Raw genomic sequence first — 21178 nt, forward strand, 5'->3', positions numbered from 1 at the left:
GTATCAATTAGCAAGCATTATTCAATGTCTGCTGTGTGCATTCCACTAGGTTAAGAGCTTTGGGGGGATACAAAGGAATAATCCCTCTCCTCAGCACTCATAATCATGGAGAAAGGGGGAAATGACATTTGTAATAATTTCACAACCAATAAGTTACCAATCTGTGGTGCTGACTAGGAATGTGTTAGGAGTTCAGTGAAGCAGGAGATGTCTGTGGGCTAGCATAATTGGGAAATCCTTCATGAAGGAGGTGATATTTGAGGTGGGCCTTCAAGTTTTAGTTAGGGAGATGGCATAAGCTGCCAGGGGAGATAGTGTGAGAAAAGGCTTAGCGCTAGGAATGAGCACAGTGTGGGCAGGAGTCACGAAGTACTGAACTGCAGCATCAAATAGTGAGATACAAAGCTAGATAGGTAAGATGAAGAGAGCCTGATCATGGAAAGCCTTGCAAATCTAGCAGATGAAACCTGCTTTGTAGGGTCTCAAGTGTGAGACATAATAGAAGTGGCTTATTTGGACAACTTACCTGGAATGAGTAGACAATAGGGCAGCTTGGAGGTTGAAGAGATGCCAGTCCAGAAACTAGTGGGGGTAATTCAGGCATGAAGTGATAAGGGGCTTAGTTTAGAATGAGGCCAATGAGAGTGGAGAGGAGGCATCTATCTCTAAGGAAGTTAACTACTAGGTACATGAAGGATGAAGGGGAAGGAATAGTTAAAAGATGATTCCAGGGTTTCTCACCAGAGTAGATTGGTAGTTTCAGGGCTGACAATTGGAAAGAGGACACAGTTTTATGGGGAAGATTATGAATTAAACTTTGGATATATTGAAGTTGATAGTAAAACAGCCAGGTGGAGGTATCTTTTGTAAGATTTTTTAAAAAAGATTTTATTTATCTGTCAGAGCACAAGCAGGGGGGAGCAGCAGAGGCAGAGGAAGAAGCAGGCTCCCTGCTGAGCAAGGAGCCTGATGCGGGACTCAATCCCGGGACTCTGGGATCATGACCTGAGCCAAAGGCAGATCCTTAAGCAACTGAGCCACCCAAGGCATCCTTGGAGGTGTCTTTTGAATGTGGGATTAGAAGGAAGTGAGATGTCATTTCTGAAGATTTGGTAGTTATTCACATAGAATATTGAAGCCTTTAGAGGACCACAGGAAAAAAGTCATTGGTTAGGACAAAGAGGAAGTCATTGATGACCTTGGGGAGAAAAAGGAAACCATTTTTTTTTTTTTTAAGATTTTATTTATTTATTTGAAAGAGACAGAGATAGCGAGAGCAGGAACACAAGCAGAGGGAGTGGGAGAGGGAGAAACAGGCTTCCTGCCGGGCAGGGAGCCCCATGTGGGACTTGATCCCAGGACCCTAGGATCATGACCTGAGCCGAAGGCAGATGCTTAACGACTGAGCCACCCAGGCGCCCGAAAAAGGAAACCATTTTAATAGAGGGATGGGGTAGAAGTAGATTGAGGTGAATGTAGTGGTTTGTGTTGATGAACTAGTAACAAATAACTAATCCACTATTTCTTCTTCAGAGGATGGAGAATTAAGGAGAACACTGCAGTCATTGGCCTGTGGCAAAGCTAGAGTTCTGGCAAAAAATCCAAAGGGCAAAGATATTGAAGATGGTGACAAGTTCATTTGTAATGATGATTTCAAACACAAACTTTTCAGGATAAAGATCAATCAAATCCAGATGAAAGAAACGGTACTCTTTTTGCATTCTCCTTGTTCTGATGCACTGGAATTATACGTGTTTGTAATAAAAATTTATAAAGAAGATTTTATGCCTGTAATACAGCCACTAATATTTTCTGTGCCTTTATCTAGCTCAGTATATTTCAGTACTTGATCTTGAAGTTTTTTGGGGGGAAGTGCACACAGTTGGGCCTGATACTCAAGATAGTTTTATATCCTGCTTTTTTTGCCTAACATTAAATCTTTAGAATTTTCCATGCCATTAAATATCTTCATAAAATGGCAGATGGCCACACAGTGTTCTTTTACATGGCCATTATAATTTATTCAACCAATGCCTGTTGGGCAATTAAATTTATAATTTCTTAGTGTTGTCAATAAAACTGCAAGAAACATCTTTGTACCTAAATCTTAATCTCTCTGACACTTCCTTTATGATAAATTCATGGAAGTACTTCTTTGGAGTTAAAGAATATGAACATTATAAGAGTTGTAAAAATGATGTATTGTGTTCCAGAAATTCTGGACCAATTTACACTCTGTCTAGCAGTGTGAATGCCTGTCTTAATGGTGCCCTCACCAGCACTACAGATTATATTTTCTTTTTTAAATCTTTGCCAACTTGCTGAGTGAAAACTCTGAGTGATTTAATTAGTATTTCTTTGATTAACAGTGAAGTTTTTGTTTGTTTTTGCCATTTGAATTTGTAAGAGACTTTCATTACAGAAACAAACAACTACAGCATTTCCTGAAACCATTTAGTTTCAATTCCAAGGTTTAATGCAGTACATGAGGAAAAGTTTTAATGTGGGATAGAGGTCAGTATCTCAGACAAGTTCCTGCCTTACTCACGTTCACATCAAAGGTGTGATACTCCCTTAGAAGAGTACTGTGTTCTTTAAAAAAAAAAAAAAAAAATTGATGCTGTATCAGAAAGAAATTGACTACAAAAAGTCCAAACTATTCTTTTGACTTAGTTGCTAAAGATGGACATTTTTGCTTGAGCATTAAAATTGATAAACTGTCTCCTAAACACCTAAATTTCTGTTAGTCTTGAACAAATATAATTGCTAACACTGCATTTCTGATTTATGTATTATAAAATAAAAATTAATTTTTAAAAAGTTTGACTGTAGTTAGCTAGTACCATACTTTAAGTAAGAGGTCAGAGTCAGTCTATTTTGCAGATAAGCTAATGTTCTACAGAAATCTGGTCAGGAACCCCCTGTGACACATTTAGAAGATTTTGAGGACAAAGTAAAAGAAAATGGTAAATGCTCCATCAGCCATCTCTACTTCTAAGAAGACAACTTTAAGTGGTATTTTTCTATTAACTAATATTGGCATTACTTCATTGGTACAGGACAGTATAATTAGGACAGAAAGGAATTGTTTGTAGGTTTTTTTCTGTCATCATCTGTATTTATAAGGTTTCTTTAAATAATTCAGTATATTTAAATCGTTAATAGTGTGTCATGTCCCTAAAATGTACAGTTTGTGTAAGCAAGCAAGTTTCACTTCAGGTACAATTGCTAAGTTTAAAAATCTTTTTGTTAGGTTGAGGAACAAGCAAGCACTACAGAAAGAGTATTTCAAGACAGACAGTATCAAATTGATGCTGCAATTGTTCGAATTATGAAGATGAGAAAGACACTTAGCCACAATCTTCTTGTTTCAGAAGTGTACAACCAGCTGAAATTTCCAGTAAAGGTAGGTACTTCTGTGTTTTGGAATTGAGCTTGTATATATAAAAGAGAACACATTACATTTTCAGACACAAATCTTAAAAACATAGATTAAAGCCTCAAGACCATTTGGAGGGACAAAACTTTTTATTTCTCATGCTCATATATATGATCTCCCCCCAAAAAACCCTGTTGTTAGCATATGTGGATAACTGTGACAAAGGGGAAAACTGTAAGGGCTCTTATACCTGAAAGTTTAGCTGCTAAATGAGTGTGAAATTTTCAGGTTCATTCACAGTATTTCCTTTGAGCTTTTTTTTTTTTTTTTCTTTTTGAAATACCTTGGTATTCTGACAGATTTGGTTATTTTAATCTTTTGTTTAGTTAGCTTATGTAAGTGTCCATTAAAAACTCTATACAGATAATTAGCCATCAGGCATCTTTTTGAAAAGTTGAGCAATTGTTCTGGCAACCTGAAATTGGTCATTTAAATGGATGTGCTCCAGTGTAAATGTCCAATAATAAAGAGGCTTAGACAGTGTGGTGTTTTATTAGCCTGTTTTCCAAGTTCGTTTTTTTTTTTTTTTTTTAGAAGGTTCCCAAAGCTTTGTGATGATAAACACTTTGTAGAGTTTGGATAGACTCTTGGCTCTTGAGGTTCTCAGGAGCTTTGGGCTTAGGTACATCACTTCACCTTGTTTTATAAAATGGGGATGATAATAGTACTTAACTCACAGGTTCATTGTGAGGCTTAAAAGAGCTATGATCTATGTACAAAACTTAGCACTGGGCCTGGCATAGTAAGTGCTTGTTAGCTATGAATGCTAATAAGTCAGGCTTTCTCTCTTCTCCAAACCTAATACTGCCTTCTCATTACCACGCTCTTACCCTTATGCTCTGCCTTACAACCATGTCACCTCCAGCCAAAGAGGTCACTGAGGCAGTTAAAGGATCACTATAATAAATACTGGTTTTTGTCCACCCCATCAAACTACTTTTGCTCTTTACTCTTCTCAAATCAAGTGGCCATTTTACACTATCTGAAAAACTCTATTAGCAAGATTATATTCTTTTTATAGGCTAGATACAAAAGACAGTGAAATTTTGTCATCTAAGAGCTAAGAATGCAATCATGAGAACCAGTTAGAAGTTTTCTCAATTTTTCAACCACAAGTAGGATTCAAAAATCTAAATGGTTTATGGTAGGTAACAGGTAAATCTTACATTAAACCTGAAATACAGAGACTGAATTATGAGGTAATTCACTTATCAGACCATTTGTTGTAGCATTCTTGTAAACAGTGTTTTCTGTAGTGCATTTTTAATCTTAATTTATAAAAATGCAACCTGGCTTTGAAAACTAGCTTTTGCCCAAATTTAGGGTCTACTTATCTTCTCAAACTCTATTGACAAAGCTAAATAGAAATTCTGTTTTCTTAAACTATAATGTATTCCTGGTGCGAAGTTATGATAAGTTAGTCTTTTGTATTTGTGCAGAGAATAGCTGGTTCTCAAAAGACCTCTTTAAGATAGAAAAGTAACAAAGTATTGTGTAATGGTATGACAAGATGTAACAGTATATGTATAGTATAAAAACATTTCTTAATCTGGTTTTATTTTCATTATACTTTTTCTTTTTAAAAAAATTAGGAAATTAAATACATTAAATCAGTGAGCCAAAACTTTTTTTTTTTTTAATGGGGTGTTGGTACACAGGCTTGAGCCAATGATTATAAGGTTTGCACTGAAAACTTGCCTTCTCTTACAGCCTGCTGATCTTAAGAAGAGAATAGAATCCTTAATTGATCGGGATTACATGGAAAGAGATAAAGAAAATCCAAACCAATACAATTATATCGCATAAAACCTTGGCCTCCGAGTATTTGGTATCATATGCAGTAGCCAGTGGATAAACTAACCTGTTGATCCTATATTATTTGACTTCTTTTATACTACCAATGACCAAATGAAGCAGTGTAATGGAAATAGTTGAGTTGACTTTTTCAGTGGTTAACATGCCCATTTAAAGAGTTAATACTTAACCTTTAAGAAGAATGTTGTTGAACTCTTTGCATGTTATTTAGTATGATGTGCAGAAAATTCTTAAGAAAGTACCTGGTCTTCATGATTCCTCTTTGGAACTGGGGAAGAGGTCCTATGGCTATTAAAAAAGGAGGGGGGGTTCTTATACACCATTAATTATGAAGCAAAGGGTTTATTTGCTTAAAATGTCATTTAAAGATACTTAAACTGCATGCAAACTTTATTTACTGTACAGAGTTCTGGATGTATTTATCAAATAGAAAAACCACCCTGGACTTGGTTGTTCACCTGTTTTGTGATTTCCCTTGAAAAGAAAAATAAGTTGTCATAGCTATTGATATTTTACTAAGTAATGTTCTGTTACACTGAAAGGGATGTTTTAAAAAAACTTATTTGGAAACAAGTTTTCAAGTAGAGGGACAGTTGCTTACATAATCTCTTGTATACACATCCTAGATGTTCTATTTATGACCATGGGATGTGTGTATATGGCTTAGCCCTGAGTTTACTGTTCTGATTAACAGGTACTTATAATAATAGCTGAAAAAGAAAATTGCTGATCAGCTGTACTGGAAGAACATGGTGGGAGAGAAAAATCCAACTCTTCATATTAAAAATGAATACAATATGAACATTGCAAAAGAGACCAAAACCCCCGTGTTTTGTAAATTTTTACAAGAGCAAAAATTCATCAACTAGTTTTCAACTTCCTTTAGTAAGACTTTAATGTTGTTTGGACAGTTTTGTCTTCAACTTGGACCAATTGTTAGATTGTTACAGGCTTCCTAGGATTTAGCATTCCTATTTTCTCTACCAAAGTTTTTTTGGGAAGCGCCCCAACTTTCCATTTTGCTAAATAAACCTTTCATCCTCCTAACTTCCTAAAGACCTAGATATAAAGATCTTCCTTTATTTTCCCCAATACCCCCTAGTTGGGAATTTCAAAATCTGTATCATGCTGATCTTAATTCCTTTCCAAAATTTCTTGAAGAGTTCTCATAGCCACTGGACATCTTCTTTTCAGGGAATGTCCTAGGATTGTTCATACATAGAAAATAGCAAAAGTATTGTTACTCAAATTGATAATGTGAGTGAAAAGGCTTCTCTTTAGCATCAGTGGGGGTTGGTTGGTTGTTTGGTTTGTTTGTTTTTGTGGGTTTGGTGGTTGGGTTGTTTTGTTTGGTTTTGTTGTTTTTTTTGTTTTTTGCTTCCTTGTTTTTCCTTGAAGGGAATCGATCTTGGAGGAGAAGCAGAAAATTTTGTTTGGATTTTTTAAACAGAATTGCTTTGATGCTTTGGCAATAGTGTATTTTCTTGACTATTTGGAGCCATTAGGAAGAATACCTAGGTCCTAACCATGAACTGAGGAGACTTTTGGCTCTTGTATCTACTATTGATTATTTTCTTGAATTCTCAAGACCTGTGACCAGCTACTATAAAAAAGTTGCCTGTTTCTAATTGCATCAACTTGCACACTGTTAACAATATGTGGTATTTAGAATGCCTTCCTGATTCTTTTTGAGCAGCCATTGCCTATATTTTCTCAGCTTCTCCCTGGTTTCCTTGCATGAGCTCATCTGACAAGGAAATGCAGCTATTCTATTTGTCCTCTCTCCACACTGGACCAATTATGTCGTGTCCTAACTCATCCCTGATGGTCTCTGAGATATATAGACTATTCCACAAGACTCAATAGTTACTCTTAAGGAATTTTTAGGTAGAATTGGTCCCTGTTAGGAGGAGACTCTTGGTGTCACTTTTGTTATCTTGAAAGCTGGTCCCTTCCTTGAGGCTCTTAATTTTTTGAAAACTTGATGCTGTTTCAACTGAAAAATTGGCAAGAATATTAAAAAACAAGTTGAGGGGAGCTGTTTAAGACATTGAAAAGTAATTGCAAACAACATTGGGTAATTGTGACTTTCAGTTGTTCTGTATCAGTTAAATTTTTGTGCTCTTTTCCCTGTGTACGTGGTGGTTCTATTTTTCTCCAATAAAACTTTTATTTAAAAAAAGTTTCTGGAGAAGATCTTTAAAATTCAAGCATTTTAAGAAAGTTATGAAACCACAGAATTTTAAGTCTTTCCTAAGGATTTAATGAATCCATATCTGTCAATTTTGTTATTTTAAAAATGTCTCTTTTTTATTTTTGTGGTGGTTTGGTGATAATGCTATAGGAATGTGGAGGAGGGTATTGGTAAAGGGTGAGTAAAATTCCCAGGAATTCTCAAGGTGAGTATTCATTCTTAAATGTCATATTTTAGAAAAATCAAGTGCAAGTATAAATACTGTTTCATTTGAATTCTCAAAAGTCAAATAGTTTCATAAAGTTAATATGAAAGTAGTTTACATTGAGGGAAGAATAAAAGATTAAATACTTTTGTTTTAGTAATGGCACTTGATTTTCCTTTTCTATTAATATGACTTCTGGGCGATATACTCTCACTGTAAGATGCACATAAGGACCTTACCAAGCCAGGAATCAAGAAGCTTTTTTAACCCACTTCCTGAGTCTGTTGAACAGTCTTAACATGATGTCTAGCCATACTCTTGAAAATTCTTACCCTGTACGTGTGTGTACAGTTCAGGAAATCAGTTTATTCTATTTAGGCATCTGGGTCTCAAGATTTTCAGAAGTTTCTTTTTTAATCGTAGTATCCATAAATCTTTTTTTACATTAGCTGTTTTTTTGTTTGTTTTAATGACCATTCTGTTTAACGCTGTGAAAGGCAGGAAGTGTTATAAACATGTTCTGTTTATGTCATCTACATAAATTTGCCAAAACATATTGTTCATTAAAAAGAAAAGAGCAGTACTAATGGGAATTTGCATAATTATGCTTTATATAGTATCCTTGGAATGCTTCATTAATGAATATTTTTAAGTTTCCTACAAAAATTTGCTTTACGTTTGAATAATGATGAGATTTGTTCACCTGGAAACACTTGGTTCAAATATAACATTTTGTTCAGTTATTTTCCTCGCTATTATAAAATAGGTATTTCTTTTTTGGAACAGACACATAGTATACTTTGGAACAGACACATAGTATACTTAGGTATTTAACAATCCCTAGGGGCCCCTGCCTGGCTCAGTCAGTAGAGCATGCAACTCTTGATCTCGGGGGTTGTGAGTTCAAGCCCCACATTGGGTATGGAATCTACTTAAAAAAAATTTTTTTTTAATATAGTACAAAAAAGCCCCAGTCCCTAGAATTTATGTCTAGCATAGTAAAAAGAAATCTAACCTTTATTTTGTAGAACCTTTTTTTCTTAAAAGATTTTATTTATTTGAGAGAGAGAGGAACGAGCAGGGGGAGGAGCAGAGGGAGAGGGAGAAGCAGGCTCTCCCTCTGCCTGCCTGTCTGCCTACTTGTGCTCTCTATCTATCTCTCTGTCAAATAAATAAATAAAATCTTTTAAAAAAATTAAAAAATAAAACCTTTTCTTTAATTAAATTTGTAAATTACACATTTTCCATTTTAACCATTTTTAAAATTTTATTTGTCAGAGAGAGAGCACGAGCAGGAGGAGGGGTAGAGGGAGAAGCAGGCTCCCCGCTGAGCAAGGAGCCTGATGCAGGACTTGATCCCAGGACCCTGGGATCATGACCTGAGCTGAAGGCAGCCGTTTAACTGACTAAGCCACCCAGGCATCCCCATTTTAACCATTTTAAAGTGTACGGTTCAGTGACATTTAGTACATTCACCTTTTTGTGCAACCATCTAATTCTCTAGTTCCAGAACATTTTCATCATCCCAAAAGGAAACCCTGTACTCATCAAGTAGTCAGTCCCCATTCCTTCTCCATCCAGCCTCTGGAAAGCTTTTTAATAAGTTGAAGTTAGGAAGTGTGAGTCTTATACTTCTTTTTCAAGATTGTTTTAGTTATTCACGTCTCTTGCTATTCCATGTGAATTTTAGGATCAGCTTTTCCATTTCTGCAAAAAAGGCCATTGGGATTTTCATAAGGATTCCATTAAATGTGTAGATCTCTTTGAGAGTATTGCCATCTTAATAGTATTAAGTCTTGGTTTAGACCATGAACCTAAGATGTCTTTACATTTTTTTTTTTTTAAGAACAAGCATGTGAGTGGGGGCGGGGGGGAGGGGTGGGGAGAGGGAGAGAGAATCTTTTTTTTTTTTTTTAAGGTTTTATTTATTTATTTGACAGAGCAAGCAGAGGGACCAGCAGAGGGAGCGGGAGAAGCAGGCTCTCTGCCGAGCAGGGAGTCCGATGGTGGGGCTCAATCCCAGGACCCTGGGATCATGACCTGAGCCAAAGGCAGACGCTTAACTGACTAAGCCACCCAGGCACCTCAGGGAGAGAAAATCTTAAGCAGGCTCCACGTGCAGTGCAGAGCCCAACATGGGGCTTGATCTCAACCCCAAGATCATGACCTAAGCTGAAGTCAAGAGTCAGATGCTTAACTGACTGAGCCACCCAGGAGCCCCGATGTCTTTACATTTTTAAACCACTTGTTTTAGGTCTTTAAGAAATTTCTTTCAGTAGGGATGCCTGGGTGGCTCAGTTGGTTGGGCGTCCAACTCTTGGTTTCGGCTCAAGTCATGATCTCGTGGGTCGTGGGATGAGCCCTGTGTGGGGTTCTGTGCTCAGCGGGGAGTGTGCTTGATGGTTCTCTCCCTCTGCCCCTCCCCCCACTCATGTGTGCACATGCTCTCTCTCTCTACAATGAATGAATCTTCAAAAAAAATTCCCTTCAGTAATATTTTGTACTTTTCTCTATACAAGTCTTTTATATCAGCCTGGTTAAATATATTCCTATGTAGTTTGTTCTTTTTGGTGCTTTTATAAATTGAATTGTTTTCTTAATTTACTTTTCAGATTGTTCATTGCTAGCATATACAATTTTTTGGAAGATTTTATTTATTTATTTGAGAGAGTGAGCGAGAGAGAGAAGGAGCAGGGGGAGGGGCAAAGGGAGAAGGAGAAGCAGACTCCCTGCTGAACAGGGAGCCTGACACAGGGCTTGACACGGGGCTCAGTCCCAGGACTCTGGGATCATGACCTGAGCCGAAGGCAGATGCTTAACTGACGAGCCACCCAGGTGCCCCTAGCATATACAATTTTTTAAGGGATTTTATTTTTAAATAATCTCTACACCCAACATGGGACTGAACCCACAACCCTGAGATCGAGAGTCACATGCTCTACTGACTGAGCCAGCCAGGCTCCCCATATACAATTTTTGTGTGTTGATCTTATACCCTACAACTTTGCTGAATTTGTTTACCAGCTTTAATATATTTTTGTGGATTTTTAAGGATTTTCTAGGTATAGCGTCTTTGTTGCCTACAAAGAGATAGTTTTACTTTTTCCTTTCCAATTTGGGTATGTTTTATTTCTTTTTCTTGCCTAATTTCTCTGTCTGGAGCTTCCACTATAATGTCGAATAGAAGTGGCTAAAGCAGGCATCCTTGCCTTGTTCCTCATCTTAGGGGGAAAGCTTTCAGTCTTCCACCATTGAGAATGGTATTAGCTGTGGGGGTTTCACAAATACCCTTCATCATGTTGATGAATTTTCCTTCTATTCATAGTTTTCTGACTATCATTAAAGAATGCTGTATTTTGTCAAATGCTTTTCCTGCATCAATTCAGACAATTGTGGCTTTTTTCCTTTGTTCTATTAAATTGGCGTATTACATTTATTGGTTTTCATGTGTTGAACCACCCTTGCATTCCTGACATAAATCCTACTTGATCATGGTGTAAAATCCTTTTAATATGTTGCTTGATTTGGTGTGCTAGTATTTTGATGAGGATTTTTTTTGAAGATTTTATTTATTTATTTGACAGAGAGAGAGAGCACAAGCAGGGAGAGTGGCAGAGGGAGAGGGAAAAACAGGTTCCCCACTGAGCAGGGAGCCCGATGCGGGGCTCGATCCCAGGACCCTGGGATTATGACCTGAGCCAAAGGCAGATGCTTAACCGACTGAGCCACCCAGGCGCCCATTGATGAGGATTTTTGCATTATATATTCATAAGGGATATTGACTGGTCTGTAGTAGTCTTGTGTCTTTGGCTTTTCTCTCAATAGAAGGAGTTACAAAGTGTTTTTTCCTCTTCTGTTTTTTGGAAGACTTTGAGAAGGATTGGTATTAATTCTTATATATTTAATAGAATTCACCATTGGAGCCATCTGGTCCTGAGCTTTTCTCTATGAGGAATTTTTAAATTATTCATTCAGTCTCTTTGCTTATAGATCTGTTCAGGTTTTCTGTTTCTTCTTGAGTCAGTTTTAGTATTTTGTTTCTAGGAATTTGTTGATTTTATCTTGGTTATCCAATTAATAGGTGTATAGTTGTTCATAGCAGCTTTTTTTTCATCCTTTTCATTTCTGTAAGGTTAGTAGTAATGTCCTACCTTCATTTCTAATTTTAGTAATTTGAGTTTACTCTCTTTTTCTTAGTCTAGCTAAAGGCTTATCCATTTTGTTGATCTTTTCAAAGAGCCAACTTTTGGCTTTGTTGCTTTTCTCTTGTTTTTCTGTTCTCCGGTTATTTCCACTCTAATCTATATTATTCACTTCCCTCTGCTAGCTCTGAATTTAGTTTGCTCCTCTTTTCTAGTTCTTTAAGGTGTAAAAGTTAGCTTATTGATTTGAATTTTATTTAGTGTAGGCATTTACAGTTATACATTCCCCTGTTGGCACTATTTTTTGCTGCATCTCATTAAGTTTTAGTACAGTATTTTTGTTTATCTCAGCACTTTCTAATTTCCATTGTTTCTTTTTTGATATATTCGTAATTTAAGAGTGTATTGTATAATTTTTACATTTTGTGAACTGTTCACTTTTCTGTTATTGATTTCTAGTTTTTTCATCGTGGTCACAGAAGATCCTGTGTATGATTGAGTCTTTTCTTAATTTATTGAGACTTGTTTTGTGGCCTAACATAGATTTTTCCAGGAGAATGAATACTCCATGTGGACTTAAGAATGTGCCTAGTGTTTAAGTCCTGTTCCCTTACTGACTTTCTTCTTGTTCTATTAATTATTGAAATTGGGGTATTGAAGTCTTATTATTGTAGAACTGTCTGTTTCTCCCTTTAATTCTGTAAATTTCTGCTTCTTGTATTTTGGGACTCTGTTAGGTGTTTATACATATAGATTGTTCTAGCTTTTGGATGGGTTGACCCTTAATATATATTATTGCTCTTTGTCTCTTGTACAGTTTTTTACTTAAAAGTTCATTTTGTCTGATAGTAATAGAGCTACTCTAGCTCTCTTTTGGTTACTGTTTGCATGCAATATCTTTATACCTTCTTTCTCTTTCAGCCTATTTGTGTTTGGGATCTAAAGTGAGTCTCTTATAGACAGCCTATAGTTAATGTTTTTTTAATCCATTCTTTCAATCTCTGCCTTTTTTAATTGGAGAGTTTAAGCCATTTGCATTTAAAATACTGACTGATAAAACTGCCATTTTGTTATTTGTTTGCTATATATCTTATAGCTTTTGTTTCTCAACACCTTTATTACTATCTTTAGTGTTTGAATTTTTTTTTGTAATACACTGTATGGATTCCCTTCTCATTCCTTTTTTCTCTCTCATTTTAGTTATTTTCTTGGTGGTTAGGGGATTGCAATTGACATCTTAAATTCACCACAAACTAGTATGAATTAGTAACCAACTTAGCTGTAATAGTATACAGAAACTTCCTATACAACTCTGCCCTCCTCCTTTGTGTAGTCATTGTCACAAATTATATCTTTATACATTGTATGCCCATTAACATAGAGGTAATGTCTTTTTTATGTTTCCTAAATCAGTCTTAAGTAGCTAGTGAGGTATTAAGTTGAAAATAATTATCAAAGAGTGAGTTGTTTTCAGGTATTTAACTGTTTTGTGTTGATTAAAAGTCCTTGCTGTGCATAAAGGTATTTTCTTCCTCTTTGTCAGAAGTTATTTTTTTTAAGATTTTATTTAATTATTAGCACTTGCACGTGGGGGGATGTGGGGAGAGGCAGAGGGAGAGAATCCCAAGCAGACTCCCTGCTGAGCACAGAGCCCAATGTGGGGCTCAATCTCACAACCCCAAGATAGATCATGGTCTGTGTGGAAACCATGAGTAGGAAACTCAACTGACTGCGCTACCCAGGCACCTGCAGAAGTTATTTTTTAAAACATTTTCCAGGGGCCCCTGGATGGCTCAGTTGGTTAAATGTCTGACTCTTGATCTCAGCTAAGGTCTTGATATCGGGGTCGTGAGTTCAGGCCGCATCAGGCTCCACACTGGGTGTGGAGCCTACTAGTAAATACAATAAGTAGATAAATAGATAATTATAAGTACATACATACACACAGACAAACACACACATACATACATACATACCAAAACAAAACATTTTCCAGTTTTTATTAAGTACATCAATTTCATTGTTGATTTATTTAAATCATTGGTATGTTAATATCTTGTGAAAACATTTCTAAAAGATAATTGTCTGAAAAAAATAATTGGAAATTCTTCACAGTGGTTAACATATCTAAAAGGGCAGTATGGAATTTGCTAGATTTTAAAAAGATAACACACAAAAAAAGCAAAGGCAAATTTTCCTAGAATCAGACCTGTATGTCTGTCCTAAAACACTGGTTGCAATACAGGCCATGGAGTTGGCATTTTTCAAAGATTTGTTTCTAATTACTCTTTGAGTTAAGGAGCTTTGATTATGATGTAGAAAGGTACTGCACAAACATTTCCCCCTTTTGTCTGACTTTCATAAGTATTCTTAAAATACTTTATAATTCATAAAATGTTTAGGAATATTAACTATTCTGCTTAACATGGTTTTGCATTTGATTACTTTAAGAGGAAATTAGATATACACGGGTCAAATGTTTTAACAATAGACAAGAGTAGCATGAAAGCCTCAAGGATCTTGAAGTGAGGCCCATGGGGGCCTCTGCTAGCCTTCTCCCTCGACTCTTATGTAGGCAGTAATAAACAGAAGGTCATTTCCTTCACAGCTGAAGTGGACTAGAGAAGTCAGTTGTTCCGGACAAGTATGCAGCATCTTACATAAAACAGGTGATCAGGTTCTATCATCCAAGAATAGGTATTTTGGGGATAGCAGGTTCTATCATAATACTAGAACATTCTGTTCACTAAATTTCCAGTTTATCATTCCAAAGCAGATCATTAAAATGTGCTTTTTAGGAGAAATGAGTGGGATGCAAGAAGCAATGGTGATCATATTAATTGTTGAAATGTTCATATATTCAAATAAACATGGACTGAAAGTAAAATGACTAATTTTGTTGGGGAAGGTAAAAATAAGATTGGCACTAATAACAGAAGATGGAAAGAGTTTGGAATATAAATGTAGTAAGGCCTCTGTTCAGAAGAAGGATAAAGATACTAACTTTGGACTCTTAAGTATGCATATTAAAATTAAAGATGCCTAGAAATCCCACTCCTAATTTACCCAAGAGGAATGAAAACTTATATTCACACAGAAGCCTGTATGTAAATGCAGTAATTTTATTTATAATTCCCAATAACTTAAAACAGTCAAACTGTCCTGCTGGTGAATAAACAACTGGTTGGTACATACATGCAATGGAATACTAATACTGCTTGGCAATTTATTTATTTTAAAGATTTTATTTATTTGACACAGAGATAGTGAGAGCAGAAACACAAGCAGGGGAGTGGGAGAGGGAGAAGCAGGCTTCCTGCCGAGCAGGGAGCCTGATGCGGGGCTCGGTCCCAGGACCCTGGGATCATGACCTGAGCCAAAGGCAGACGCTTAATGACTGAGCCACCCAGGTGCCCCACTGCTTGGCAATTTAGAGGAGCAAATTATTGGGGGACCTGGCTGGCTCAGGTAGAGCATATGATTCTTGATCTCAGGGTTGAGAGTTCAAGTCCCATGTTAGGTATAGAGCTTACTTTAAATAAAAAAAAGGAACACGCTATTGATACATTCAACAATGTGGCTCTCCTATGCGTTATGTTAAATGAAAAAGCTAGAATCAAAAGGCTGCATATGGTATAATTCATTTACATTACATTGTGCAATAGGCAAAACTAGGAGTAGAAAACAGATTAGTGATTAGCATGGGTTGGTGTGGGGAGAGGCACTTGACCACAAAGGGGATAGTAAGAGGGAATCTCAGGAGGCAATGGAACCGTTTTGTATCTTAATTGTGGAGTTACACTTTGCATTTGTTAAAACTTGGACGTATACACCAAAATGAATTTTATTGTGCGTAAATTACAAGCTTTATAAGTCAGTAAGAAAAACAGGAGACTCAAAAGTGAGCAAATAATATGAATAGGCATTTCACAGAAGAGGAAACCCCAATGGCCATTGAATTTATAAAATCAATCTAATGGGGATGCAAAATAAAACAGGTACAATTTCACATGTATCAGGTTGGCAAAAATGGAAAAGTCTCAGTACTAGATGACAGTTATGATCAATGTAAACTTGATGGTGGTGATATAAATTGGCACAACTACTTTGAAAAGCAATATGGTGATGTTTTGTAAAGTCCAAGGTGCCCACATCTTAAAACTGAGCAGTTCTAATCCAAGATATATATCCTAGAGGAATTCTCACATCATGTACAAAGAAGTACACAAGAATATTTCTGTATCATCTGTAATTAGTAAGAAAATTGGAACAGACTATGTTCAACAGCACAATGGATAAATTATACATTTTAAAGTATATAACATTTAAACTTATAAATTATAAGATTTATAATAAATGTTATATAACAGTTGAATGAATTAGTACTATATCCACAGATAAATCTCTAAAACAGTGGTGGAAAATGCAAGGTGGAATACACATCCAGTATGATACCATTTACATAAGTTTTATTTTTTTAAGTTTATTTTTTTTTAGTAATCTCTCCACCCAGCGTGGGATTGAACTCACAACCCTGAGATCAAGAGTCACATGCTCTTCTGACTGAGCCAGCCAGGTGCCCGCCCATTTATGTAAATTTTAAATAACTTATAAAAAGTAAATAATTAAAATTCCTTATTTAAAATTTAAAAGTATAAATAATGCTTTATAATTATAATGTTTAAGGGCTACACATAAACATTTGAACTAGTAAAATTGCGTTAGAATGGTAAAGACCACATCCAGGACTGTGGTAATCTCTTGGGGGAGGATGAAGGGGAATAAGGAAGAGGGGTACACAGAACTTGAATTCTGTCTGTAGTGTTTTATGAAAATGTACAAACCCTATGATCAAGTGGTTCCACCCTCACATTGGAGAAACTTGCTCCGTGTGCATGAGAAGACGTGTACGTGAATATTCATAGCAGTTTCCAACCAAGTTTGTTAACTGGGTTCTTTGAATATTCTGTATTGTTGTTAATATTTTGTCTTTAGTTTTAACCTATCAAAAATTGAGAAAGGAGCATTACAGTGCACCACCTTTTATCTTGCTGTAGTGACCCTCTCATGAGGTCCCAAACAATGCATTTTAAATTCTGTTTTGACTTACATTAATATAACTACTCTGGCTTTTGACTAGTATTTGCTTGGTATGTTTCTTCATTACTTAACTGTCAGCCTTTCTGTGTTCTTATATTTTAGGGGTGTCTTTCCATTTTAGGTGCATTTTCGCTTTCTGCCCCTTATTTGACCACCGCTTTTAACTGGCAGATAACATCCATGTGCATCTCTGTGGTCACATTTATTTGTATTTGTTTCTAACGTCTTACTGGTTGCTGTCTTATCTGTTCTAATTTCCTTTGCTTTTTCTCCTTTCTCAGCTTAAAAAAATTGAATTTTGTTTATTTTCTTATTCCATTTTCCCCCACTACTTAATTTGGATATTACATATTCTGTGTCTGTTCTTTCATTGGTTACCCTTGATACGTTAGCATGTATGCTTAACAAAGTCTCGAGTTAATATCAGTTCTTCTAGATGATATATGGATTTGAGAACACTTTAGATACTGATCACCTCTTCCCCAACTTACACGGTAGTATCCAGTATTTTAGTTTTGTCCTCTTTTTAAAAATAAACACCACAAAAGTCGCTCAGACACCACTTTCTCAATGAGGCTTACCATAGCCACTGTATTTAAAATATCAATTTACTTGTTGAATATGCTTATGGTATATTGTCTGTTTACTCCTCTAGAGCAGAGTTTAAACTCCCATCAGGGCGGAGAGCTTTGTTTTGTCCCTTGATTATCCCAAACACTTAGGTGCATTTGTTTCCTGTGGCTGCTGTAACAAATGACCACAAATTTGGTGACTTAAATTCACAGAAATTAATTCTGTCACGGTTATAGAGGCCAGAAGTTGGAAATCAGCTTCACTGGGCTGAAATCAAAGTATTGGCAAGGCCACACACCCCCTAGAGGCTCTAAGGGAAAATCAGTTTCCTTGGCTTTGCCAATATCTAGAGTTGCATTCCTTGCATTCCTTGGCTCTTGTCCCCTTCCACCATCTTCAAAGCTAGCAGCATAGCATCTTCTTGGGCTCTGCTTCTATCATATGGCTCTGTAATCTCCCTCTGCCTCTCTCCTATAGGGACACTTGTGATGGCATTTTGGAACCACTCAGATAATTCAAAATACTCTCATTTCAAAATCCTTAATCATACATGCAAAACCCCTTTTTCCACATAAGGTGACATTTTATAGGTTCTAGGGATTAGGATCTGTTATCTTGGGTATACATTCAGTCTACTACAGTAGGTGATACATACTTGCTGAACAAATGAACAAATTATTTTATACAATGTATAAAATATATTTTATATACAATATATATATTTTATACTTATGTATATATACAAATTATTTTATACAATATATAGTTTACATATTTTCCAATTTTTTCTTCATTCCTTTTGGCATCTCAGAGTTGTTAATTCTTTTCCTTCTGATGTACATCTTTCATAAATTTGTTTGATGTAAGTCTATTGTGTGTAAGTTTGTTTTTCCTTAACTAAAATGTTTTTGCCTTGAAATATTTTTCTAGCCGCACATTTCTTGGTTGCCTGTTATTTTTTTCTCAGCTCTTGGGAGATACTGCACTGTCTTCCATCTTCTATTGTGCTAAAGAATTTACTGCTAGCCTCATTTTTATTTGTTTACAGATGATCTGACAATCTGAGGGGGGGGAGCTACTGTAGTTCTGTTTTTAAATTTTTGAGGAACCCTCCATACTGTTTTCTATATTGGCTGCACAAATTTACATTCCCACCAACAATGCATGCAGGTTCCCTTTTCTCCACATCCTCCCCAACACTTGTTATCACTTGTCTTTTTGATGATAGTCCTAATAAATATGCAGTGATACCTCATTGTGATTTTGATTTTCATTTCCCTGATGATTGGTGATGTTGAGCACCTTTTCATGTGTCTGTTGGCCATTTGTATGTCTTCTTTGGAAAAATGTCTATTCAGGGGCACCTGGGTGGCTCAGTTGGTTAAGCATCTGCCTTCGGCTCAGGTCATGATCCCAGGGTCCTGGGATCGAGTCCCACATCGGGCTCCCTGCTCAGTGGGAAGCCTGCTTCTCCCTCTTCCTTTGCCTCTCCCCCTTCCTTGTGTGCTCTCTCTCTCAAATAAATAAATAAAATCTTTGAAAAAAGTATTTTTTTAAAAAAGGAAAAATATTCAGTTTCTCTGCCCATTTTTTAATTGGATTGTTTAGTTTTGCCTTTTGCTTATTGAGTTTTATCAGTTTTTATATATTTTGGATATATTAACCCCTTATTAGTTGTATGGTTTGCAGATATTTTCTCCCATTTTATAGGTTGCCTTTTCATTTTGCTGATGGTTTCCTTTGCTGTGCAGAAGCTTTTTAGTTCCATGTGGTCCCACTTGTTTATCTTTTCTTTTTTTCTTTTTTTAAGATTTTATTTATTTATTTATTTGACAGAGGGAGACACAGTGAGAGAGGGAACGCAAGCAGGGGGAGTGGGAGAGGGAGAAGCAGGCTCCCACTGAGCAGGGAGCCTGATGCGGGGCTCGATCCCAGGACCCTGAGATCATGACCTGAGCCGAAGGCAGACGCTTAACGACTGAGCCACCCAGGCGCCCCTATCTTTTATTTTCTTGCCTTTGCCTATCTTCCATGTCTCTACTTAATTTTTTAAACATATGGGATACAATTAACTGTTTTAATATTCTTCTCTGCTAATTCTAACATTTCTGCTTTTTGATGAATTGATTATTCCCATTACGGGTTGTATTTCCTTGCCTCTTTTATGATTTGGACTGGATACCAGGCACGGTCAATTTCATTATGTTGGATCTTGAATCTTTTTGTATTTCTATAAATCTTCTTGAGCTTCTTAGTATTATTCTGCACTACTCAGGCAAGACCTATCTGTACTCTACTTGATGCCCTGTAACTCATGAGGTTTTCCATTCTGGCTGGTGGGATCAGGCACTGTTTCTGGCCTTATGTGTGCACCAGGCACTGTGTCCTCTAATTCTTTCAGATGGTTCTTTCCCTGTCTCGGGTAGCTTTCTCACCTGAATGCACTGCTTAGTACTCTGCTGAATATTTGAGGGGCACCATCTGCACATGTGTGTTCTCCCCTCTCTGCTGTTCTTTCTTATGTGCTCTAGCTGCCTGGGTGTCTCCAGATGCTCAGCCATGTCTCCTCAATTCAGGAAGTCTGGCAGGCTGTCTTGGTCCCCCTCCCTGGTAAATAGGAACAGCTTCACGGACTGGTAGCCACAGCAAGTAGCACAGGGCCCCAAACTCCAAAGGGCCCATGTTTGGATTTACTGCTCTGTGGTCACCATCTTGAAATTCCTAATAATTTTATCTTTGTGTGTTTTGTAAGTGAAGTCCCATGGGACTGCAGAGCATGCACTAAAGGCTTGGGACTGGGGTTCGCACATGGCCCTTTCTCCCTCTGTCTCACTGCTTCTCTGGGATAGGTTCCCTCACCCTCTGGCACCTCAGCCTCCCCCTCTCTTCCCTTGCCCAGCAACTAACGCCACCCCCTTGTCTTCAGTGGGACTTGGGCCTGGGCACAGGGAGAGTCAGAATCAGATGTCTGTCCCTGTGGCATATGAGGGCAGGGCACGGTGCCAACCGTCCCTGTCGCAGGCTGGCAGCCCACAGTACATTCAGCGGAAGATTGCACAGGGATGGGCCTCTTGCCTACTTTTATCCAGGTACCAAATCATCCTGGCCCAGAGTTTTCAGTACCCCGGGGGGCGGCTCATCCACCGTCATTGGGGGGGTCAGATTTATGGGAAGTGCCGATTCCTTGCTCCTCTTCCTCGGGGCATCCATACAGCAGCTGGTGTGAGGGAGAAGCCAGCAGCCGGTGTGCGGTAAGCATGTGTGCGCGTGCCTGTCAGAGGGCACGGCTTCTGGGCACCTCTGAGGGTCTGCATTTGCCCTGAAAGCATCTCATGCCTGAAGGAATGCAACATTCCGTAGCACATAAAAATCACCATGACAGCTTGAGAGACTGGAAGAAAGGAAAACTTTTTTCCTGCCTTTTGAGTAAGGGCCCCTACTTTTTTTTTTTTTTTTTTTTAGATTTTATTTATTTGTCAGAGAGAGCACAAGCAGGGGGAGTGGCAGGCAGAGGGAGAGGGAGAAGCAGACTCCCCGCTGAGCAGAGAGCCCAATGCGGGGCTCCATCCCAGGACCCCGGGATCATGACCCGAGCTGAAGGCAGGCGCCTAACTGACTGAGCCACCCTGGTGCCCAGGCCCCTACTTTTTTTATTTTGTACTGAGCCACACAATTTTTGTATCCAGCCTGGGTTGGAAGGTTCACCTTTT

The 21178-nt window shown here is 37.4% G+C and overlaps 1 protein-coding gene across 4 annotated transcripts in view; it reads left to right on the forward strand.

The window, feature by feature from the left end:
• Positions 1-13330, forward strand: part of CUL4B (cullin 4B) — a 42559-nt gene extending 29229 nt beyond the window's left edge. For all 4 annotated transcript variants that reach the window (XM_078064403.1, XM_078064404.1, XM_078064405.1 and 1 more), the window contains 3 exons: positions 1534-1706; positions 3254-3406; positions 5150-13330. In XM_078064403.1, coding sequence (XP_077920529.1) covers positions 1534-1706; positions 3254-3406; positions 5150-5245 — 422 coding nt within the window. In that variant the 3' untranslated portion in view covers positions 5246-13330. The remainder of the gene's footprint in view (positions 1-1533; positions 1707-3253; positions 3407-5149) is intronic.
• Positions 13331-21178: the final 7848 nt, after the last annotated feature.

Source organism: Halichoerus grypus, chromosome X (genome assembly GCF_964656455.1).
Source record: "Halichoerus grypus chromosome X, mHalGry1.hap1.1, whole genome shotgun sequence".
NCBI lineage: Eukaryota > Metazoa > Chordata > Mammalia > Carnivora > Phocidae > Halichoerus > Halichoerus grypus.